Source organism: Ailuropoda melanoleuca, chromosome 14 (genome assembly GCF_002007445.2).
Source record: "Ailuropoda melanoleuca isolate Jingjing chromosome 14, ASM200744v2, whole genome shotgun sequence".
Taxonomy (NCBI): domain Eukaryota; kingdom Metazoa; phylum Chordata; class Mammalia; order Carnivora; family Ursidae; genus Ailuropoda; species Ailuropoda melanoleuca.
The window spans coordinates 100844513-100870695 of NC_048231.1; the positions used below are offsets into that span (position 1 = coordinate 100844513).

Genomic DNA, 26183 nt, shown 5'->3' on the forward strand with positions numbered 1-26183 from the left:
CTCCCTGTGCACTTACTTTCCTCTAGTTTATCTAAGTGGAAACAGAAGCCTTGCTCCATCCTTAACTCATCCTCAATTTCATGGAATCATCTCCTCAGGTTTCCTTGTGATTTAGGAGTTCCTGGCAATAAAGTCTCCTTTTATATGCAGATCAAGTAAAGTGGCTCTAAAGAAATAAGGCACAAGTAACAGCAAACAGAGTGGCTTTTCAAAACCCTGAAAGGGGGGTGCCTGGGTGGCACAGCGGTTAAGCGTCTGTCTTCGGCCAGGGCATGATCCCTGCGTTATGGGATCCAGCCCCACATCAGGCTCCTCTGCTATGAGCCTGCTTCTTCCTCTCCCACTCCCCCTGCTTGTGTTCCCTCTCTCTCTGGCTGTCTCTATCTCTGGCGAAGAAACAACATTTATGTTCTCTCCGGAAGAGCTAGAAACTTGGGCAGCACTGCTTATGTTGACAAAGCCAACTCTACAGTTTTAAATCCTAGACATTATCCCCACGATCTCCAATCTCAGGGTGAAGATACAACTTGTAAAAGCCTAGAACTATCTTTAGGTCCTGGTTATACTCAAAATTATCGGTCAAGAAAATTTAAAAAAAAAATTTCCATGCATAACTGTAGCACTAATAAAGTAATCTCAATGTTTGCAAGTTTTCAGAACACACCAAGTTAGTTTGATCGCCAGTATGAAACACCCATGCTTTCTGTGAACGATTCAGGATTAACAGAACATAATTAAAACCACAGTATCTCTTAGTGATACTGTGAAAACATTCCTAATGTTTAAGGTGAACACATATGATACCATTAATATATGACTTATTTATCAGAAACCATATCATAATCAAATCCTCATTAACCTTATATTAATTATTTTTTAAATTTCAGTGCTTGAACTGAGCATCTGAGCCCTGCTCTTACATTATCTCTGTAACATGGAACAGAAACTTCAACAAATTTTACATATATAGCAATTTCATCTATTGCCTGTTATAACCTTAGTAAAGCGATCTATACAAACTGGGAAAATATGTAATTATATCAAAATTACCTATGTTATGTAAGTTGAGTCATCTTTCCATTAAAAAAAAAATGACTTCACTTCATCAAATCTCAAATCGCTTCAGCCTGATGTTGCAATTTAAAAATGTGATAACCAATTTTTATTGTAACAAATGACAACTCATCATCAAGCGAGCCAGTCAACATCATAGACCCATTTTTAATATTAGCAGGTTAAAAGGAAAATTGACATAGAATGCATAATTGTATAATGACAAATAATGTCTGCAGACCTTGCAAATGAATATTTGGCTGCTATGGGTCTCAGTTTTGCTTTCATCAGAACTCTTAGGAATCTGCATTTCTAAACAGAGATTAGACTGCTTTATACTAAGATCCATTTGCTTAAAAATTATAATTTTCAGAACAAAAGAATTTTTTATTCAAGTTCTCCAAAGATCATTTTGATGGATACATTTTACAATACTACAATTGCCTTTTCAAGTTTCTTGGGATTCAATGTATACTGAAATTAGTTTCTTTATTACAGGCCGCCTCTAGAATTACACATTTCAGCATAATGGAAGTCCATTTAATTAACTGCTCCTGATGACCATGCACCCTTCACCTCTAGTGGAGGCTAAATTTTAAGGAAAATTTATTTTCCTTTCAAAATTTATGAAATGAAAAGAGAAAGCACTGTAGGTGTGATTTTAAATAGAGCTAGAAAATTCTTTGAAAAAAATATGAAGCCGTCTTACAAAAGTTCTTGTACTACGAAGACAGACAACTAAGGAAGAAAAAAAACACAGGAAAAAACCAAACCCTCACTTACCAGGTGTGAAATTGTATCGAGCTGAAAATCCCATAGATTCCAGCTCTCCATCAGCAAAAAATTTAATCCATAGAAATCTTCCACTGGATTTTATTACAGGTGGATTTTGTTGTCCACAGAATCGTCCAATTATTGGAGAAAATCCGAAAGGTCCATCTCGAACTTCAATATGATCAAATTTGCACTCCCAAGACGGTTCGATAGAATACTTTTCATCAAAGTAAAGTTCAATGCACTGTCTTGGGGCAGCTGAAAACAAGGAAAGATTATGTCTAGAAGGCCATTTTTAAGTCTTTAGGTAGATTTTTGTAATTCTGCTTCAGATTTTATCTGTATGTCTTCTATCAAACTTTGAGCATGACATGCATTGGAAGAGCAAAACAAGCCTGTAATACTGAGCATTCTAAGGGATAACATTTCCGTAAGAACATCTCGGGCATGCTCCTTAAAACTGATGATGTTGCACAAAAGATTATTCCGATATAAAATGATCATTTCGATGTCTAACACAGACCTAATAAACCACAGTATTTTTGTGAAAGACCACTGACATCAGGTTTAGAAAGTAGAAAGACATCTTTCTGTCACTTTTCCCATATCTTCTTAAGTATCCAGTCTTAAGGTCAAAAACCACTTAAGAATTGTTCAGTGCAGAGTTACCCCAACATTCAAATAGTCCCAGTTCGATGTCTTGATTAGACCCAAGTGCATATACAAGGGCATTAAGAAGAATTTTTCTACGACACCAATCTTACCACATCACCCTCAGGTTTAAACTTAGCAACTCTCTGTCAGCTACAGGAAAATGATCGATGCACTTGACACTGCAGGACCCTTAAGGATATCTTAAAACTCACACTTCTAGGGTCTTCCTACTCCACACACAGCCCAAGCTAGGGCCACTTCAGACATACTGTGTTTTCTAAGGCAGCATGCTCTTTTTGGGCTTCCATGTGTTTTAGCACTTTCTGGGGGATCTGCTGACTCCTGGTTATGCAGGAAAACCTTGCTGACAAGAACCACCCCTCTAAATCCACTAAGGACAAAATCTATTCACCTTCTTATTTCAGCACTCAGCACAGTACTTGTCATTGAGGATTTCTCAAAACAAAAACAAAAACAAACAAACTGTTGGGTGAATAGTAAAGGAGCTTATCTTCATAAATGTGGTTTAGAGCTCTCTAAGGCATCAGGAAGAGCCTCGGCGGGCTGACAGCTCTACAGACCTCCACGTGGAGGCATTTGCTAGCACCCTGCCATTTCTCCCTTGTCATGTCCAAAACAGCTCAAAATCCTGGCACTCCAGACTGGGATTCAGCCAGGATACCCCAGAATAGCCATAACAGTTGTTGAAATATCCGTACACATTTATCCTAGTTAGTAAACAGCTGTTGCGTTGAGTCCTTTGAGTGTTTTGCTGCCATGTGACCCTCCTCAGGGACCAACACCCTTCAGGAACTTCTAAGTTAAGACCTAGCACAGCCCTGCTCCCCATGTGGTCGGTAATCATTCCAAATGACTGCTGTCCACACCACACCAGTTCTTACATATGTATTGAATATCACCCTTGATGGTTTTAAAATGAAACCCTGGCATGCGTGGATTCAAAAATTCATCGAGATTTGAGATACATGATGACTTGGAAATTAGAGACAGAATAATCGAAGCTCATTTGGTTAAAGGTCAATGCATATGACAAGACTAGTTTAGGGATTATTTTTAGTCTCTAAAAATGTTTATGACTGGGGCGCCTGGGTGGCACAGCGGTTAAGCGTCTGCCTTCGGCTCAGGGCGTGATCCTGGCGTTACGGGATCGAGCCCCACATGGGGCTCCTCCACTATGAGCCTGCTTCTTCCTCTCCCACTCCCCCTGCTTGTGTTCCCTCTCTCGCTGGTTGTCTCTATCTCTGTCAAATAAATAAACAAAATCTTTAAAAAAAAAATGTTTATGACTCTTTGGACATTGAAAAAACACATTTATTACTCTTCCAAGAAAAACCAGGGATGGTTTTACCTACCACTACTGTATATTCACAAAGGCCAAACAATTGTGGTACTACCATAATGATAGATTTCATGAAATTTCAATTTTTAAAAAAATCTGCAAATGGGAAAGTATCCTAGGAAATTACTTGGGGGTGCCTGGGTGGCAGAGCGGTTAAGCGTCTGCCTTTGGCTCAGGACGTGATCCCAGTGTTATGGGATCGAGCCCCACATCAGGCTCTTCCACTGTGAGCCTGCATCTTCCTCTCCCACTCCCCCTTTGTGTTCCCTCTCTCGCTGGCTGTCTCTATCTCTGTCAAATAAATAAATAAAATCTTAAAAAAAAAAAGAAATTACTTGGAAAACCATGTTTTTCCCCTTGAGATTCAATAACAAATCCCCTTGAGTCCAATAACAAAGAGGCAAAGGCTTAAGAAACTGGACCTATTTATGTAGTAGCATTAAGCATATCATTTGTATGTATTAGTATCTTATAGACTGTGCCCACTTGTTTATCTGCTCATTGGCAAGCCAGTATATAAGTTTTAGATGGAAATGAACTACTTGAGAATGTAGGATATTTCTTTTAAATGTAAATAATGTATGGCTAGGGAACAGTAAAGCAATGAGAACCTTGTGCTAATTTACTTAAAACTCTATGAAGCATTCATTTATGCATATCTTCCTCTGGTCCAACAGGCTTAAGTTAACTACACACACTCATATACGAAATTCCACTAACTGAATTTTCGAAGGCAGTAAAATAAGGTTTTAAAAATAAGCATGTCATATAGTTACCGTAATTAAGAACAAGTGATTACAGCACAAGTAAGCCATTGGAAGCTCTCAAAGTTCAGCTCCTTACACTTACATTTCCCCCCCTTCTAATCTCTCAATTCATAGCTGTCTTTCACTTCCACGTTTTCTCTAAGTCATCTGGTATCTAAATCTGAGGTTCCTTTTTGAGAGGTCTTAACCCCTCCTAACATGACTTTGGACACACTGAAAACTCTGAGCACTGTCACCTGAATAGCGCACATAGCTACAGAATGCCGCCCCCTCTTTGAGGGAGTTTTAGGACAACCTGAAACCCACAAAAGTCCCCTTGACTGGGACTCCACCTCTATTCATCAGAACCTATCTTATCTCAAGAAACCTGACCAATGGTTTAGACTTTTCTTGTATTTTACATTTACCTTTTTCTACAGAACAGGATGTTTTTTTTTTTTCAGAACTAAAAATGACAATCCCCACCCCCACCCCAAAGCAGAAAAGACCAAAAAAAAAAAAAAAAAAAAAAGTAACTGCCTTCCTACCTTGGGCCCATCCACACCCACCCCCCACACCTCCATCGGCTGAGAGCCAGCTCCCAGCCCCACCAGGGCCACGAGCGCACACGTCCTAAAGTTACCATCAGCCTCTCCATGGCCTCATGCAATAGATGTGCTTGCTTTTACCTCACTTCTCTTTGCTGTAACAGTTGGCATTTTGGCTACTCCCTTCCTTCCGAAATGTCACCTGCATTACATGCTGGGGCATCTCTTACCAGATCTCTAGTCCATCTCGCTGGCTTGTCCTTCACAGTCTCCGTCACCCTTCTCCTTACTCTCCCATCCCTTCCCTGTTGTTTTTGAAACCCATTCTACGTCTTCTTTCCGCTCTTTCTAGACCAGTGTTCTGGGGGCCACTGTCATCCCAAAGGAGAGCGATGACAATATAATGGTGCCTGCAGCTCCATCAAAGACCAATTAAACCAGACTTCTTGGGGACAGACCCAGACATCTGTATTTTTTGAAAGATTTATGAAATACAGCTCCAAATACTCTCTCTGGATAATTTTATTCATACCAAAAGCCTCAACAACAATCCATATTTATCACCTATAAATATCTATTTTCAGCCCAAAGCTCTCCAGTGAGCTAGACTCATGTATCCAATTTCTTTACCTGACATCTCCATAAACACCAAAATGGAATTCATTATTTTCCCTCTAAACCCTCTTTCTCCACCCATATTCTTTACCTGACGTGGCAATTCCACCCATATGTCACCAAGCCAAAAATTTTGGAATAGTCTTGGGATTTCCTACCTCTCCTCCCTATATCCAGCCACTCATGACTCAGTTTCCCGAAGACCTCTCAGCTCTTCCTTTGACACCACAGCCAGTGTCACTTGTGTCGTACAGACTTTTACTATGGTTCATGTGGTCTTTCACAACAGTTCCTTCCTTCACTTCACCAAAATTATGTTTATTATTTCTCCACTTAAATTATTTCAATGGCACCCCATTGTCTATCATATAAAGTTCAAACTTTCACTTTCACTGCTGGAGCAGACAGAATACCGAGTTCTCCTTTATCTGAGACTGTTGACCTCTTGAGTCTCCTTGCTTCTTCCTCTCCTCACACTATGCAGAAGCTACCCATGGGTCCCAACCACATCACATCTCGAACTTCTGCACAGGCCATTCTGAATAGAGAATTGCCTCCCTGCAAATCTTCAGAACTGAGCGAAAGCATCTCCTCCTGATAGGCTCCTCTCCTTTCTGCTCCAAACACTGCTAATTTGGGGGCCCCTTTAGATTGTTGACTGAACCGGGCATGGTCCCCAGACCACATGATGAGTTCCACAGGCAAGTACCATGGTTTTTTCGTTAAAGGCTCTCTAAACTGTTATCTAGAAGAGTGGCTGTTTCTTAGTAGTTGTTCAATAAATATCGGTTAAATAAACGTACAGATGAAAACAATGGCTAGTATGAAGTATTTCAAAAAGAGTGCAGACGTACGATTAATAGTAACAGGAGGTTCTATTGATATCTCAACTTTAAGTTTTGTCCTTGACACAACTAGGAATGAAGGCAAATATAGGCACAATAGTAAAATAAAATGCTAGCGATGCTTTTTAATTCTAAATAACGATAAACACGAAAGCACAATTAATATGCAAAGATCTGCTTCTGAATTAATCCTTTAAATGACAGAAGTAATTTATTTCATTCTTTTTAATAATTCTAAGTTTTAGAATACTGTTCCTTCAAAACACAAATTATGTGAGTTTAAGCAAGACATTCAACCTCCCTGTGTCTGTTTCCTTGTCCATAAAATGAGGACAACAAAAAATACCTACTTTTTATGTTTCAATGTTTTAATATATATTAAGTTCTTTGAATGTTTTATGTACACACACACACACACACACACACACACACACACACACAATAGGTAGGTAATATTAACCTGATGAAGAGAACAACTAATTTTAACTCAGAATTTCCATATTTCAATTTCCTTTTCTATCAATCACATGAGGAACAAAACTGCAGAGCTCAGATTTCTCAGTTTTATCCTTTTATTATCAAAGTTTATTGGTTTTCCTCCTTCTTGTAGGGCAGGATATCTTTGCTAAAAGTTCACCCTCAAGCACAAAAAGGAGAGAGGTAATATTCTTAGCTTAAAAGTTACAAAAAGAGAAAAAGAATCATTTCTAAATAGGAATTCTTGAAATAAGTTAAACGGAAAGCCTTTTACTTTCAAAGATCTACCAAATGAACATGCCCCTCATTTAGAAATAAATACTGAGCATACACTGTCTTTTCCATTAAGGCGGCTGGATCTGTCTCTACCTGTGTGGGTGGGGGATGGAAAAGGGTTGCAGGTTTGCAGCTTGTAGGTATTAACACTTGTAATATTGAAATCTTCATCACTAGATGAAATGATCATTCATTTTAGAAAGCTATACTTAATCGAGTGCTGTCTATGAGGGTAATGGAAATTGGAAATGTTCAAAGGGAAATGATCTCTTTTTCAGCACTATTTATCTTTTGAGTGAGGAAAGAAAATGATGAAAACAAGCATCATAATTTGGAATCCTGATTTTAGCATTAAAGTATGATAATGTCACTTCTTAGCACAAACTAAGGCAACTATCATTCAGATTGTTTGGAAATATGATTATTGATTTATTTTTAAAATTAATATGTATTTTTGTATTTTATATTATTAAGGAAAAATAACAAATGTATAGGGTTTTCTACTAGCTGTTAACCAATAAAATACTAGTTTCTAAAATTGTTACACATTAGGTAATATTATGCCAACTATACATCCATTCCATCTATTAAGAATTCTAAATCAGTTAAATCACCTGCAAAACAAACTGTTATCGAATTGCTTTTATTTGCCAGAATTTACTTATTCATAACCCATTGCTAATAATTTCAATAATTAGCTCGACTCCAAATTTTACAGGTATTTGATTCATTAAGAGATATTTCTGTGCACGGTCTCCAAAACTAATTTTTGTAATGTCCGTGTGCATACTGTCCATCCAAAGCATAGCTATGGCCAGGTTTGGCTTGGCCCTCTCTCCAGCCCTGGCTCTCTCCCCCCTTACCTTCTATGATGTAGATGCACTCTCGGTCAGGAGGGTACTTGCTGGGGTAGTTGGGAGAGGTAAAGATACCTCCCTCTGCATGTTTGGTCCAAGTTCCACACTGCACTGACTTCTGAGTCTCCGAGGTGGTTTGCTTTTCTGTAAAAAATAAAAACAAGAGCCATCATCCAATTTTCTATAAGACTAAAAATAGAGAGGACATTCTTATAATATCCATTAGTAAATTAATTTTGAAATGTTGTCTTAGTCAAAATCAATCAATCATACACGCTATAAAATATTCAGATATTCTGGAATATTAAGAATACATGGGAAAATAGGAAAATGTAAATAATTAAGGTCTTCCACTGCATTTTCCCAAAGAAACACACCTGTTCCTTTCTTGGTTGCCCCAGACAAATGGAAGATGACTAAACTTGCTACAACTGAAACAGAAAAGAAAAATTAGAAAGAGATCATATTAATATACACTGAAATGATCACATTCTATAACAGCATAAAGATAATACCAAAGCAGATTAATTGTATTACTGTTAACTGTTCCAAGTTAACTCAGAATGTGCCAAAACTGGTTAAAAATGCACAAATCAAGAAAATTAAGGAATCCCTTCAGGAAGTAATGCAAGTCAAGGATGGATGAGACCCCAAAACTGCAAATGCATACCTCAAGACTTCAGAGGCAATGCTGTAATCTACTCCCAGTCACATTACAGTAGGATTTCAGGACCTGTATTGTTTCTAACTGCCCTTAGGGAAAAGCTTTCCTAGCATCCCTCTAGGAAGAGGAACCAGGTGAAAGGCTGAAAAGGCAAACAATGAGGAAGGACTCCATGACTGACCCTAAGGCACTGCCAGTGTGGTCGTGGTCCTATTTGAGAAAACAAATACTTGGGCAAATGTTATGGCCAGTGGGGGAGGGGAACAGGAGAAAAACAGATAAATGTGGATTGGAGGCATTAAGCAGCATTACAAAAAACGTTTCTTACAAAAAAGTTATACCCCCAAGTAACCCCTGTCCTCAGCACTTCCTAAACTATGCAATTAATTTCTTCTAACCTTACCTTTGAGTTAATATTTAGTATTATCCAGAAATAGATTCTTACTTTGAGAAAGGTGATTTCTATGAGCATTTTACTGAGCCAGTTTTTCAGCATCAAAAAAAAAAGCCCCTGATCTCTAACAAGAGCAAATCTGCAAAGACCACTGCAACTCGAACTTCTGCTTTACTTTCATATCTTGATTTACTCACCATTTTTATAAAACCTGAAACTAGAGAAGTAATAAAACAATCTAGTCTTCATAATTACTGGTTTTTCCTCTTCTACTTTATCTTTGTTATTTATTTTGTTGCCCAATTCCCTAAACGCTCTAACTTCTATTAGGTATACAATCATATTTCCACTTAAAATTAATTTGGGAAAGGGAAGGTATAATTCACAATGATTTCCTAAACTGAAGCTCACCGCAGCGCCTTATAAATTTATGTTTTCAGATTATTCCAAGAAAAGAATGTGGGCCTTTATTAGCATTTGAGAAAGTGCATCAATTATATTACTTTGTACTCCTGCCTGATCATCCGCTTTTAGATTAAAACATTAGCTGTTGTCGTCTGTGTTTAAACAGGGGGAAAAAAAAGAATCTTACTTTAACTTGCCAGGATTCTAGACACACACAAACACACAGGTACAGGGCCATCAATACCAGGACGTACGCGTGGTGTTGTCTTTACTCTGCTTTTCCTGTTTTGATGGAATCACACGGTGGAACAAGTACCATGACTAACACATCCACAAAGTCGGCCTTTTAACTGCGTGGCACAGGATTAACATTGGAATTCCAGCTTTTTAATGTGAAATTTCTATCATATGTTTTCTTACACTGCCTTTTACTTGATGACTTCTGAAGCCATTTTCCTCTGAACTGCACGCGCTACCACACACCCATAACGCAACACTAGAGGTCTTTCGGCCACAGAGTTGAGGTTGGCACTCTCCCTCCCCGCAAGCGCTGCGTTCAGGTGCGCCCTAAACTCCCTCCTGGAGTGAAAATGTGGGCCCGCAGAGCTCCGGAAACCCCCGAAAGAGGACTGTCCCCTGCATTCTACAAACTGTGGGCCCCGCGCTCTCCCTCTTTCCACCTGCGCCCGAACCCGGGCCCACTCCCAGCCGCTCCCGCACGTGCTCGCCTCCGCCCCCAGGACGTCCCTGCAGACGGAAAGGATGCTGTCCCCCGCAGATTCTGAGGCCCAGCGACCACTGACCGGCGCCGCCCCCACGCTTCGCTCGATTATGCTGCAAACCAGAAAGTTTACAGGTGCCCGGACTCGCGGGGACTGCGGGGTCCGGTTGGAGCGCGGCTGCGAGGCTTTTCCCTGCGCGTTCGGCCACGAGGGAGGAGGGATGGAGGAGGGACCGTGAGTGGACCTGCGCGGCGGGATAGGTACTCACTGTGAAACAAACTGCGTCCATAGATCATGTCTGTTCGTTACACCAGAGGCTCCGATCTCCACTAATTCCATTTAGAGACGGGAAGACTTCCAGTGGTGGGGAAAGGACGGAGTCGGGGGATTTTAAATGTGCAAACCAAGAACCAAATGAAGGGGGGAGAGAGAGAGGGAAAAGAGAGATCCGAGCCCACACAGCAGCAAGATCCGAATTCTGGCGTCCTCCGCCCCTGGCTCGCTCTCGCTCGCTCTCTCACCGCCGCGAAGCCAGCATCCCCACCATGACGCTCGCATCACACCCGGGCGCCGATCGCCACCATCAGCACCGCCGGCGGCAGCACCCTCCTCCTTTGCATCATCGCCGCCGCCGCAGCTGTCAGGAGGACTCGCGGGCAGTTGGCGCGCGGGCGGCGGCGGGCGCGGGGCTAGCCCCGGGGCGCCCGGACCGGGACCGGGGCCGGGGCCGGGCCGGCGGGCGCGGCGAGACGGGAGCCAGTCCAGACCGACGGAAGCGACGGGGCGGGCGGGCAGCGGCGGCTGGGGCTCGCTCAGTCCCCAGTTTCATACACCACGAGCAGCAGGTCGGAGCAACCTCTCCGGGAGGATGTCCAGCAGCAGCCCTCCTCTCTCCAGCCCTTAGGGATCTTCCGCTGAGGCATTGAAGACAGGAGGAAAGGGTCCGTCATCGGCTCGCCAGGCTCCGCGCCACCTCTGCGATCTTGCGGAAAGAGGAACGGGTGGGTGGGCGTCTGGGAGGAGGGCGTGAGGGGCGGAGGGGAACGGGGGTGGCCAAGGGGGCGGGGAAGGGAGGGAGGAGGAAGGAGCAGGAAGATGGCAGAGTTACCAAGTGGGCGCCTGAGTCATAGCCGTGGGCTGCGCGACCCTCCAGGAAGCCCGGAGCCGGGGAGAAATTGGGCAGCGCGGCGCGGCCGGCGCCCCCGGGGCTGGTACGCGGCGGAATGGGGCGGCGGCGGCGGCTGCAAGGACATCACACCCGCTCGGATCCTGGGGGGAGGGAAGGGGGAGGGGGTGAGGACCAAGCTGGGATCCGTCACTCGGCCAGCCCGGGCTGAGGGGGCCCGAAGCGAGCAGGCAAATCCGGAGCTGGATCCCGATGCCCGATAAAAGGCGAGCAAAGGGGAGGGGCCATCGCGTGAAAATTCCCTTTGGGATTCAGTTTTCACTTTTTACAGGTTAGAGATTGCGGTCGCTCTGTCTCCCACCCCTTATATTGCATCTGTCTAGAGGAAGCGGGTTCTCTCTCTTATCGGCGCTTGCGGGGGGGGGGGGGTTGGCTTTGCCATTACTGCGCTCTCAGGCTGGGAGACGAGGCAGGGGCTCTCGGAGGCAAAAGCAGCAGTAAAACTTTCGCGGTTAATCTCTTCGCCTGATGTTTAGGTCGCCCCCACCAAACTGCTTCTGCGAAGACTCCTTCCTCTTTCCCAAGATATTTAAAACCCCCAAGGCAAACACAGAACACCTCCTACCCCACCTCGACACGCACAGACACGCGCGGGCGCAGCTCGTTAAACTCAGGAAGGCGAAAAAAAAGAGTTGCTGGGGAAACAGCCCGGAAAAGCCCCAGCTTGTAAAATGCGAATAAATGAATAGGAAGGAACATAAACGACGGGCGGCCCCGCGGAGGGCCGGAGCCGGCGGGAGTGAGAGGGAGTCCCTCCGCGGCCGCTGCGGCAGCACCTCCTCCGGTCCGGCCCGGTCCCGCCCTCTCCGGCCGCAGCGAACTGTCCGCGCCACCACGGCCGCCTGCCGGACCGGAGACCCCCGGCCACCGCCGCGGTGGTCCTGGACCCCGGGCCCGCCCCCTGCTCCCGAGCGCGGCCTGAGGCTCCGGTTGGGGACGATGGCGGTGATTATTCGGCGGTAGGGAGGACTCAAGAGGCAGGCAGCGGAGAGGCGCGGTGCCGCGAAGCCTGGGATCACCTCCGAAGGCCGAGTAGGGCCCTGAGAAGGGACGGGAGAGCGGTTGCGCCGGGCTGCGGCCGCCGGCGGGCTCTCGGCTTGGCCTCCACCTCGCGGCACCTGCTGCTGCGGCGCGGGACCGCCCACGTGGGGGCGTGCGGTGGTGGTGCTCGCTTGCTGCCCGCCTTCCCCTGGCACCGCGGCCGCGAGGGGTGCAGGGCTCGTGCCCGTCATGTGACAAGAGGGACAGTAAGGCGACCCCCAAGGCTGGGGGGGGTGTCGCCGAGTCCAGACACAAACTCCAAGACTCCTTCCACTGAGCTTTTAGTTCCTGGATTCCAGGCAGCTGCAAGTCCTCAAAGTGGGTAAAAGTGACTAGGTAGAGGAGGGAGAGAGAGAAAGAGAGGGAGAGAGAGAGTTTTTCCATCCATTTAGTGAAGGGCGGGTAGATGGGGCAGGACGGAACGAAGAGCTAGAGGGACAGACAGAAACTGCGCACCCAGAGAGAGCCAACTCCACCGGAACCGGTGCCGCGAGAGAGAGGAGCTAAGAGCAAGGCGTGAGTGGATGGATGGAAAGCCAGGAGGAGAGCCCCAGAAAACCGGTGTGTATCTGGCCACGTTTGTACCTGTCAAAGGGTCCAGAGAAATAGGCAGAAGGTCCCGCGAGAGTCATGGGACCGACGCGTGATTCTTGTGCCAGCGCCGGTGTTAGGGGTGGATGGGAGTGGAGTTGAGGAAGAAGTGCCCCAACTGCAAAGAAGCACTAGTGACCAGAGGGTGGTTAGCCGACCTTTAGAGCGGCTAGTAGATAGATACGTGAATAGATGACAAAGATGCAGGTCCCCAAGGGGGGCGGAAGGGCCCTTGGAAAAGGGTCAACACCAAATGTTGATAATGGAATGTTAGAAGTTTTAAATCTGGTTGGTTATTATGTTTTACGTCCAGAAAATATGTCTTTTTAAGGAAAATGATAAAACCATTCAACACTACCAATGTTAAAACGTTAAAAAAATATCTTAAGGGAAATTACTACATTTCTCAGTTACCATTTGAAGATAAGAGAATACAAATTTGGTCTTTGCTAAATCCACCCACTGGAAGTATGTCTAACATGTTTCCTCCTCTTTGCCCAGGTCAGTTTTCCAGCGCTTGCAGATTGTGTTACTGGGCCAGGGAACTGGCCACCTACATTTTGCTGCAAAAGTACTTCTTGCGGGAAATGCAAGAAGGAAACCCCATTTGTTACCATTTCCTCACTCCTCCATCATAACCTAGTGGCTCCATATGTCTGCGTTGGAAATCAAATTCTCAGACATGGTGGCCTCTTTGATTTATGAACCCCAGTGCTCTCCTGGGCAGTGTCTGGGGCTGAGAGGTGGCATTTCTGCTCAGACCTCAGTGCTGAGGGCAGGAGTGCGCATGTCCTGGATCAGGTCCTCCACTCACTCACCCAGAGACTGAGGCTGAGTGATGATGCAGCTTTGCACTATTGCCCTCATCCTCCTGGGCTGTGGCTGCAGCTTTTCCTTGGAAATTCTATTCATTTTCCTACACAGGCATGCAGAAATACTTTAAACTACCCACCACATTCTGCCTCTTGGCAAACTGCCTTCTCACTTTTGAGTTCAGAACCGCCACTTGCTGAGTAATGCTACCTCCCTAATGGGAACCCACAAGATTTTTCTTTCTGAGAAAAACCAACATATGGGAAAAGTTCAGCTTCTCCAGGGAAGGTTATGCATACATATGGTCCGATTTCAAGACATGATTGTTTTGAAAGGGAGTGGTTATAAACCAGGAGCTTGTGTAAGTTCAGCGTGCTGTCCCAAAAGAGGGTGCCTGTCACAGTTCTGAAAATCAGCATCGAAGCAGATACTGCTTATAGAAGATAACACAGAATGCATACTTCCGGAACCCAATTAAGGTAACATTGGTTTCCTTACATTGTACCTTATAACAGTGAATGGTAGGGAAGATTCCCAAAACCCTTAAAAGAACTGGTGTGGGACACATGTTCTTCCGATTCAAACCCAAGTGGTATTTGTCTGCCGGCTCATAGCTCTGTGTAAAAAAAATTATAAAGCTCCAGATCTTCTAGGACGCTTTCATTAATTCATCTGTGGTATTGGCATCCTCGGAGTTGTTTTTCTATGGCTGTAAACAGGTGATGTTACAAAAGCAAGAAACAAAAGAGTGCTCAGACACTCTATATTAAATTTATTTTAAATAGTTTTTTTCACTTACTTAACCTAGTTACATAAAGTTGTTTTTCAGTTTTATTAACTCACCAATCTACACATCATGGTATTAGTTTATCAAAAACATTTATTAATAATTTGCTGCCAAATATCGGAAGTCTTTAAAAATTATCTGCCGTTCTCTAACATGAAACTGGTTTGAACCAACATGGGAAGCCACTTCCCTTCAACAACCTGTAAATATATCGTGACAGTAGAAAAATCTTCATAATGAAGATTGTTAAAATTGTTGAAATTGTACAATCTTACATCATTGAATCTTACCTTACATAAGGCAGGATAGCTTATGAACATGGCTAGAGAAATAAAACATAGTGTTCTTAAAAGTATGAATGCATGGTATTGTTAGATATCACATGAATATTATAGCCTCTTGTGGGCAAGAATTCTCAGAGCACTCCGTCATTCAACCAGTTTTCATCACTACTTACAGATGGGGGTCATTGTCCACGATGTTTCATAGTCAGCAATAGTTGTGCTCCAGGAACAATGTATTATTATCTTTGTTTGGGGAAATGTGAGGTGAATAAAAATAACTCCATGATCCACCAGGCTATGCAACAATTTAGAAAAACTGTATCATACTTCTGATTAATATTTAGTTGACAGTGGCTTATAAAGATAACTTCAGGATTTTTTAATAGTCACCAGCCTAATTAATAGCTAGTGTTCTGTAAATGAGCATATAAAGAAAGGAGCATCTATTAGTTACATCCTAACATAGGAAGGTGTGCTGCTCTCTGTGAAGGCTCTGTCTCTGTACTGACTTAGGCCACTGCATCCACTCACTGGGATTTTGGGGAGAAAATCACTAGTGGAAAAAGGAATTTAACCACATTTGGCAAATATGAGTTAAGCTGAAAAACAAACGTATACATTTCATGACAAAATATCCATTAAGAAATACAAAGTTTTACTTAAAGTTGCTAAATCACATATGAGACTATCCCTTTTGCATCAGATATAATTTTTTATCCTTAATCATATAAGTTAATAGCATCACCTAAATTTTCTTCCTTTGCATATTTAGGACAGATCATATTATTATGATGATTTATTGGGTGTTAAGTAGATGATTTAGAAAATAGGAAAAGCCACAGTGTGCTTGTTGAAAATAACACTGAATGTTAGGCTAGAACAGGACTTATGCCTGACTCATGAAATAATTCTAAAGAGTGGACAAACTGTGGTGTATGGAAATGAATGTTGAATGAAAATACTGTTGTGGTTTTTTTAATATATATAACAGCAAAGTCATGTATTTATTTTTCCTTAGCTGTACGTTCTCTTTAATACACAATATGTATCAGGAAACATCCCAAATGTTTTCATTTCCTTTTGCAAGACAAAAAGGGAAATACAAAATAGCTCTCTCCCCCAGTTTTAGGGCGGACTGGGGTAAAAAAAAAAATTCAGAAGGGAGTGATCCTGCAGCAAAATTTTTGCCAAGCATTTACAGTTATGATGATTTTAAAACGTTAAGGGAAAATGCCATCGATGCTTTTTAGTAAATGTATCATTTTAAACAGTAGTCTTCAAAATAGTTTTCCAATAGACATACATAGTTAAATTTCAATATATGTCTCTTAGAAATAGAGGATTTATTGTAGTTCTGAGTGGCTGTGCACAGTACTCCCTCCCATCACAATCGCAGTTCCTTCTAAAAGGAGACTCGAACCCAGGAGAAGGAAAGAAGAGGTGGTTGGAAGTGATATAAAGCACTAACCTTCTGAGGGGCACTCCGAAAGCTCTCTTACACAGTCCTTTGCACAGAGTGCACCTTTGTCCAGGGAACAGATGGGGAATGAGACACCAGCAAGAACTGTTGTATATGCATTGGATACAAATTTGAATCTTTTATTAAAAAGATGTTTGCTTTCAGGTTTGGCTTTGAGATTGCAAGCTGAATGGCATGTTTCATATTATAGGAACCCATCCCACAAGGTCAAGGTATGAGAACTGAGTAACATCTGAGTTACCATCCAAGAGGACTAAGTTAAAATCATTTCAATTCATAATTAAAAAGCACAACAGAGTTCTTTTGGTCAAAGGTTATAAGCTGATGCTTTTGAGGTATGTATTTTATTAAATAAGTCCAATTCTTAATAATCCTTGCTTCACTGAAAAATCCTGATTACACTACAATTAACCACCATTCCCAATGTCAGCAGCCCTTTTAATTCAAACAAATGATTGCCCACTCACTAGAATCTCTGCCATCCTCCTACTCTGAGACACGATGTAGGAAATATCCACGCTTTTGTACCATTTTCACCAACATAGTTTTACATCTCTGTCAATACTGTTATGAAGCCAGTTTTGTCTGCTGGAGACGCAAGACTGAGTTAGAATTGTTCAGGCTTACACACCTCACCTCTACATGCATGTGAGTTAGCAATACTTGATCCTCCCCCATGTTATCTTTTTAAGAATGAAGAAAATGAGGCCAAAGGAAGTGCAGCAATTTCCATGGTGTTACTTTATTTGTAACATAGTAACTGTTGGAATCCAGAACTCCCAGTGAAAAACAAAAACAAACCTTGCTGTGCACCTTGAATTGTTTTCCCTGAGCTCAAAGGAAAGCCCTAATGTTTTCTGCCATTGTTCTGGTTACTCGCTTCTGGTCAGAGCCTGCATGCTTCCAGAGACGCCACTGCTGAGTGTAGTGTCCATGTGGGTTAGTATAAAAAAATAAAAAATAAAAAAAAAAAAAAGAATTCAAAGAGCAATTAAAGAAAACAGCAGGTGCATCATAGGAAAAAAAAAAAAGCATAGGGATCAGAAAGGCCTTGGTACACAGCAGGTATAAGTGGGGAATGGCAGAGATGGTTCATATAGACACACAGGCAACTTAAGGAGAAAGCAGGTAGGTATGCATTACATATAACCAAGCTAAATAACATCACCTGTTAGAAGAAAGGATAATTCCTTAATAAGCTTTTTATAGTGTTTAAATGTATTGTGTACAAGTTAAGAAAATTGGAGTCAGGAACTTCTTGTTAAAATGCCAGATCTGTCAATTAGTAAATACATAAAAATTACTTAAACTGTCTTAGCCTATTTCTCTCACCTGTGAGACAGGAATAGTAACACAGAGAGTTATTTAATGATAAAAAGTATTTACATATAAAGCACTGCACACACTGACAGGCAAGTGTAAGTAAATATTGCTACTTCTATTAACACAGTGATAAAAACTACCTGTTTTTGTGTCTTGTAGATGGAAGCAATTTCATAAAAACCAAAGTACCTGGATAATATCTATACTCATACCTATTTCTGTATTTCTCTCTGTACTATATCTGTATTTATATCTCCATCTCTACCAATCCCTATAATATAGTTCTATCATTAAGACATATGTGGTTTTATGGTTTAATGTAACAATGCTGAACCATATCTAAGCTGAGAAAGATTGGCATATATCACAGCCATGCTCAGTAACTAATACAAATATTGTGAGATGCTCTTCAAGAAATCAAAGATACTGCTGTCCTGAGTTGAGATAACTGGGGCTTGCATCGAGACACAGCAGGGTAAGGGCTATGAGTGGTGGGGTGCTGAAGGAGAGTTTGTATGTTTTAAAATATATGTATATATATATATATATATATTTTTTTTTTGAGACAGAGAGAGAACAAGGGGAGGGGCACAGGGAGAAGGAGAGAACCCCCAAACAGGCTCCCTTCTGAGTGTGGAACTGACAAGGGGCTTGATCCTAGGACCCTGGGATCATGACCTGAGCTGAAATCAAGAATGGGATGCTTAACTGACTGAGCGACCCAGGCACGCCTGAGAGTTTGTATTAATGCTATAAATATACCCTTGCATTGCTCTGGAAGCTTCTGTCAATATACTTTTATTAAAAACACTGTGGGTTTCCTATAGATCTTATTGGAGGGGCTCTCTTCCATCAGATAAAAATTACATTCATTAATCTCTTTGAGAGATTTCTCTCTCAGCATTGGGCTAAGGGTTAGGCACTGTGGAACAATGCCTTCAAGAGCATTCCTTGCCCTGTTGGTCTAGTTGAGAGGAGCTACAAGATCCACATAAGATTCTTGATGCCTTTTCTTCTCTATGAGTTTTTAACCAAGGTTCTTATAACTTCAACTTTAATTTGAACTTCCTCCGAAGCCCTGTTTTACTGGCCAGGCACCAGATCTGACTTTTTTTTTTTTTTTTTTTTTTTTTTTTTTTTTTTTTTTTTTTGGAAGCCATTTCTTCAATTTGAGAGTATTTTGCTCTCCGGAAAGGCTGAGAATGACCAAAAAAAGCTTTGTTTTTTTAAATGTAGCAAGTTCTGGTTCCTTTCTATTTCCTCTAAATTCTGCTTGAAAGATGAAAGGTTCCATCTTTAGCTGTTCCCTCTCTAGTTGTGACTTACCACATGCAGCTATAAGAAACCTGTTGGCGTTTTCTCAGTGAGCTCCTTAGTCAAATTCATTCCATCATCAGGTATATTTTCTATTTTCTGCATTAACGCAGGTGACGGTGTGTTACACCTGCCAACTTTTCTCTGCCTCTGGCAACAATGGACACATTGTCTTTTCAGCTCCTACAGACAGTTTCCTCAGGGTCCTAAGGCCTCCGATTCTGCTCAGTCCCAAAGACAGCCCCATTTGTTTCTGCCTCTTCTCCCAGCAGCACCTTCTCACTTCTAGGTATGAATTCTGTTCTGTGTAACACACTGCTCCAAGGCTTTGTGTGAAAACAAACCACCAGGAAGAGTGTGGAAGGGTGGCTTGGTTCTGCTCCACGTAATTAGTATTAACTGAAGTGGCCAGAATTGAGGCTCAACTTCCGGAAATCTCCCTTACTCGCAATTCTGATGCCTTGACGCCCTTCTCTCTCCCTCTCCTTAATGACCTCTCCTCCGGAGTTTCCACAGGGCTGGGGCTCCTCACTGGTACTCGAGATCTCCAGATTGCCTGCACTCCTCACAGTGCTTTCTGACTCAGCAGGGAATGCAAACTGCAGGGCCGGTGCAAGTGTATAACTCAAGTAGCACGTTATCATTTCTGTCATCTTCTATCGGGAAGCAGTTACAGATTCCACTCAGTTTCCAGGAGACAGAGAATTAGAATCCACCTCTCAGCAGGGAGTGACATGGTTGCATGGCAGAAGAGCCTGTGGGATTGGAGATATTATGAAGGCCATCTTTGAAAAATATAATCTGCTGTCCCACCCCACTGCCATTCTCGGGCTAGAACACATCAGGGTGAGTGTGAAGCTGACAGCAATCACTATCCCAGGAGACCCTGCGTGTGGCTGTAGTGGGAGCTATTGAAATAGTGCAGTTACCAGCAACCTTTCATTTAATTCATACCCAATCCTTCTTGGGTCAAGCAATTACTAAAGAAGTTGGACGCCCTGGAACAAGAGTACCTGAGACAGCGCTGTTAATGAGGTGGGCAAAGGGTAGGGAAGTCAAGATGAAAGCATCAGAGCTTTCCTGTCCTGAGACACACTCCAGACTCCCATCCTTAAAACTCAGGTGGAGAAGAACAAACTCAGGCTTGGATTTTTGCTCTTCCTTTACATAAGCATCATATCAGGACAGCTGCTAGTCCCACGACAATAACAAAGCACTTTGTGCAAGCATCTGAAAGGAAGACGGAACATAATACCTATACAAGCATACGAAAAAATACTCACCATAAAAGAAGGTTATTGAAAACTTGAAGAAGTTACGAAGGTGTAGTTGAGCGTTCTCATCCGTGGCTACAGTAATTCCTTCCTCCCCCTCTGCGTAGTCCTTTAATATGACATTGATGCCCCCCCCCACTGTAAAGACGCCGGAGTTCACTTCTCCACCACCTAAATCCGGTGACTGACTTTGGCCAATGAAACATTAGCAAACATGATATAAGCAGAGACTTAGCCTGTGCTTACAAACTGCGCTAAACTTCTTGCTGATGAGAAGCCTTCCATCATCACTGGAGAAAACCAACAGCCTCTTGAAGGATGATGCTATCTGGAACACAGATGAGCCATTCCAGGGAAGGCTCCTAGAACAACAAACTCCCAGCCAAGTGCCATCACCATCAGCAAGACATCTGTGTGAGATAATCTTAGACCACCCAACACTAATTGAGCCACTAATGACTACTGTTGAATGAATGACTCAGACAGACCAGCTAAAAAGCCACCCAACTGAGCACAGTACAAACTGCTAACCACAAAATCATGAGTTAATAAATTGATAATTGTTTTAAGCCACTAGGTTTGGAATTGGTTTATTTTATAGCAATGGATAACTGACACAGAAGGAGAAGACATTGGAAATATTGGGTATAAAGATGATCATTGTTGAAATGTTAAACAAAATTAATGAATGTATTGAAATGGTCAAAGTTGAAGTACTTTCCCAGAGAGCATCAAGAAAATGTTAATAGATATGGAGGATAGACATATAAGCTTATGCATACATCTCAGAATGAAAAAAAGGTTAAAAATGATAACATATGACAAGTATTTCAAGTTAATAATAGCATAATTAAAGAATCTTATCAGACCTTAAGCCAAAAACACATATGAGTACTGAATAGCATATTTTGGTGAAAAAAATAAACAACTTGAATCCAATAATAACATTTAATAAAATTAAAAGCAAGAGAAAGGGGCGCCTGGGTGGCACAGCGGTTAAGCGTCTGCCTTCGGCTCAGGGCGTGATCCCAGCATTATGGGATCGAGCCCCACATCAGGCTCCTCCACTATGAGCCTGCTTCTTCCTCTCCCACTCCCCCTGCTTGTGTTCCCTCTCTCGCTGGCTGTCTCTATCTCTGTCAAATAAATAAATAAAATCTTTAAAAAAAAATAAAAGCAAGAGAAAATTCTGAAAGATTATGAAGAAAGGAAAAAGAAAACAATAACAAACACAGCCCGATGGAAACAAACATAGATCACCTCAGAAAAGTAGATTTATATTCACAGCCATCTTCTGAAAAATAGAATTATATTCACAGAGCTCTTCTGGGCACAAAAAGTCAATAGAGCTATATTGTCAGTATTAAAGAAAAACACTGCATATAAACTATTGCTTAAATTCAAGAAGGAAAAAAAAGATATTTTCAGCACACCCAATTGTAAAGAATGCTTATATGTGTTATAGCAACAAGAATAATGACTTCAGGGGGATGTATTGCAATACAGAAGTAAAGGTGAGACAAGTCTTAGGAAAATTTATTGTTCTCTAAATGAGCAATTGACATACATTGTATATGGGGGAGGGTGGGAAGAACAGGAATATAAATGTGTTCTAAGTTTCCTGTCTGGTTTGGATAAAAAATATGGATATTGACTATCACAAGCCATTGGTAGGGAATGCAAGCATAACTCCATATAAATAAATTAGAGGTAATCACAATATAAACTGTTCATGTCAGTTAAGAAATATTCAACCCATTCAGGAGGCCTGGGTGGCTCGGCGGTTAAGCATTTGCCTTTGGCTCAGGTCATGATCCGGGATTCTGGGATCAAGGCCCCGCAATGGGCTCCTTGCCCAGCAGGGAGACTTCTTTTCCCTCTACCTGCCGCTCCCCCTGCTTGTGTGCTCTCTCTGTCTTTCTCCGACAAATAAATAAAATCTTAAAAAAAAAAAAAGGAAATATTCAACCCATTTAAAGGAAGATGCGAGTAAAAATAAATAAATAAGGCAAGAAAGCCAAAGACAACTATACTTGCAATAGATCTACAATAATTATTTAAATTGCAATTAAATTTGCTATGAACATATAAGGATTAAAAATCAATGAAAGGAGTGCTTCTGATTCGATATCAAATGATAACAACTAAAATGAAATCCATCAACAAAATATCTGTAAAGGAAATATTTAACATAGTTTGCAGTCGTAGAATAAATAATTAGCAAAAGGTATCCCACACAAATATGGATATCCAGAAGACAGTTTTAATATTAACCAAATAGAATCAAAGCAAAATAAACATCATGAAGGAAAAAATGTTGTCATGTATTTGTAGAAAAAAAATACGGCAAACTGAAAGAATGTTCCTGAACATATATGCAGCTAAAATTTAGCCTCAGATTACCATTTTTCTAAAAAAAGGATAAATGAAAAAATAGTGACAGAATTATATTAAATAATAATTGTAGTTTAAAGTTCTTAATGCAATCCTCTCAGAAACTGATTAAATATATCTAAAATTAGCAAAGACTGAGAACACATAAATATAAGATCAATGTATTTGATATAAGCAGAAATTTAAAATAAAAAATAAACATATTTTAAACTCCTAGTAAACATTTATGAAAAATAAATACATCTGATGCAAAAAACAAAACTGGTAAATTAAAAGAATAAGCATACAGATCAAATATCAGAATACAACAATATTAGAAACTAATATGCAAAGCATAGTTTAATGTTCCATGTCTGGAAACCAAAACAATAATATCAACAATAATAAAATTACTTCTATTTAATACATGCCTCTTAGATCAAAGATGAAATTATGAGAGAAAGATCAAAATCTAGATCTTAATGGCAAGCATAGAAGCAAATCTCTGAATTTGTTGGCTGCTATACAGTGTTTAGAAGAAAAAGGGGTTTCTAATACAAAAACAAACAAACAAAACCCTAGATATAAAACACTATAAGCTCAAAGAAAGAAAAGAAAGAAAGAACAAAGAAAATGCTAGAAATCAGTGAAATGGACCAAAGAATCAGGATGATTATGAAATCCAAATTCTAGCTCTTCGAAAAACCATATTAAATAGAAAAGTTTCTGACAAGATTGATGAAGAGCTGGAAAGGAAGTAAGAGGCATATAAACAACATAAATAATGAAAAGGAGAAAAATTGAGATTAAAAACAAGCCAGAGAATATTATGAACGACCACATATGAACAAATTTGAAAACCAGGATGAAGTGGGTAAAGTTAGAGTAAAATATAAAAGGCAAACATTTGTGGAAGAAAATATAGAAACTTGGATACATCAATAACCACAAAAAATTGAATTATTGATTCTGCTCACCACCTCTCATCTCACCAGTATCAGAAAAAGAAAGAAAAGAAGGTATGCATGCATGAATGAGAAAATAAATAACAGCAATAGACAAGACGATATTACACTAAGTGTCACTTCATGACAAGATTTACCTCCACGGACCTAATAATCTAAATTTTCTACATGGCATTTCAGAACTTTTTTTAAGAGAGGGAAATGTAAAAATTTCATTTCCTGAAGCTGGTATAACTTCAGCCTCGGAACCAGACAGGGTGAACTCTGGTGCTGAGTGCCTCAGCATTATCCTCTTGGGCCTCAGGAACCCTGTCTGTTCACACTGGCTTATGCTTCCACTGACGGCAAAGGGTTTTCTGCAGGCTCTCTCTGTGGCCTGCTCTTGAGTAGCTCTCAGCAGGGAAAAGTACCAGCAGCTTTCAAACAATGACTGTTAGTTGCTGGTGTCCCTCACCCACCCTGTAGTGCAATCCCCAAGCCATGTCTGACCCTGATCCAGACTTGCCAGGAGGATTAAGAAGGGGACGCCCACAGCAGTGGCTTGTTGGATAACACCATACAGGGCTGATTCCCTTCCTAGCCTCAGTGCCCCATACCCTGATAATACTTTCTAGAAGAACTTCTAAAATAACCGCTTAATACACAGATTCTTCTCCCAGAGGTTGTTTTTGGTTTGTGTTTGTGTTTCCATTTGGGTTTGTTTTGTTTGGTTTTGGTTTTGGTTTTCTCCTAGGGAAAGGTAAAGAAAACAATAGGTCTGGTACCCAAAGCATTCCTAGGATGTGTATCCTTAGGATGGGATTCTGGATTTGAATCATTCACTGGCCCTATAGAAACAAATACCCCATTGATGGGGATAATTGGAATCTTGATGCCCCTAGCACGCTATAACATCACAATTGCNACCCCCAGCACGCTATAACATCACAATTGCTGAGGCTTTTGTCTGTGGAAAGTTGGCATAGAAAAATAGTTAGGACAGGGTGCCCTGGTATTTTCCAGTCACGACTGTGTCTGTATTAAAGGCAGGCCGTGATAGGGAGGAAGTGGGACCCTGAGACTTGTGAGGTGGTGATGGCTGTGCCTGAGAACTATGAATATTCAGAATAATCACCCCTAATTCCTCTGGGCCAGCACAAGTGCCTCATCTACACCTTTAGAGAAGCCTCCCCCCCCCTCAAAACTGTGTAGTTCCTTACCCCCAGGCAAATGCCATGAAGTTGATAATTACTTTCTCAAGGTCTGACCTCATTTCCCCTCATTGATTCTAGACTAATTACTAGGTTAAGATCTCAGGGTGGCTTAACTGGGGAAGACCTATCTCTATTCTGAGACAAAAGAGATGATCAGCAGAATCAGAATGGAGCTTGAAGGTGCTGCATACCCTTGAAAGCAACATCTCCAGATGATTCATTGTGAGCCATATTCCGAAGGCTTCAAGGAAACATTCCAGTAGTTTATTATCAGTATCTGCCTCAGGTATCCTTGTCAAATCATTAAATTCTGAGTCATGGGAAAGTTCCCCCATATCCAAATTGCCTTATTGATATTTATATTTTGTCCCCAGCCTGGCAGCTCATCATTAATTCCCAGTTCCTGCTACTAATTCTGTTCCTCTAGAAACAATAATGGGATTTCCCCAACTGGGACGTTGGTCTAGAATCAAGGAGGGGAAGGGAGGAAGGGAGTTTTAAATCATAAGTGATCATGTTATCTTCAGTATGGAAAATAACTGTTTTCCTGTAGTTGAGCAAATATTAAGAGTTTGAAGGTTAGACTGAGTTCAGAAATAAGAAAATAGAGCTAGTCATATTTTTGTTCACCGAGTACGTAGTCTGCTAGATTTGCACCTGGCTGTCTCCCTTTGCTCCGGAAAACAAATTTATTTCCAAATTTGACTGAAGCATTCCTCGTGACATGCATATAGCTACCGAGGAGATTCCACCCGAAATCTTACACTCAATACAAAAATTTTTCTCAAAACTGAAAAAGGGAAAAATATCTGCAATAGATGTTACAGCTATAGAAGCCTATAGCACATATTAAAGATGAGTTGTGGGAATTCAGGGGAATAGTCAAATTAATGCCAAATATATTATTTGTGCAAATCTGTGGTCATGACAATCTTTTTGATTGTTTTTGGAATTTCTTCTGAATTATTTTTTTTTTCAAATGACAAAGTCCTCAGGGGAAGAGCAAAGCTCTTATATAAAGTCTCTTCTCTTCGCGTTTTTATTTTCCTTTGCAAGAAGATTCTGTATTGAATAAACAGAGAGTAGATTTGCAAGGCATTGAGAGAAGAAGGTCAGATTGATTCATGAAGAGCTGGGGGGCTGTGCTGGAGTAACAATTCTCACACAGC

General features: G+C 41.5%; 1 protein-coding gene across 8 annotated transcripts in view; it reads right to left on the bottom strand.

Annotated features, from left to right (window-relative positions):
* The window catches only part of NETO1 (neuropilin and tolloid like 1), a 122385-nt gene extending 110980 nt beyond the window's left edge, over positions 1-11405 (bottom strand). For 6 of the 8 annotated variants that reach the window (XM_019801804.2, XM_019801802.2, XM_019801803.2 and 3 more), the window contains exons 1-4: positions 10659-11405; positions 8583-8636; positions 8212-8349; positions 1837-2085 (exon numbers count right to left, since the gene is read on the bottom strand). In XM_019801804.2, coding sequence (XP_019657363.2) covers positions 1837-2085; positions 8212-8349; positions 8583-8636; positions 10659-10686 — 469 coding nt within the window. In that variant the 5' untranslated portion in view covers positions 10687-11405. The remainder of the gene's footprint in view (positions 1-1836; positions 2086-8211; positions 8350-8582; positions 8637-10658) is intronic. The other 2 variants (XM_019801807.2, XM_019801808.2) reach the window with 2 other exon arrangements.
* Positions 11406-26183: the final 14778 nt, after the last annotated feature.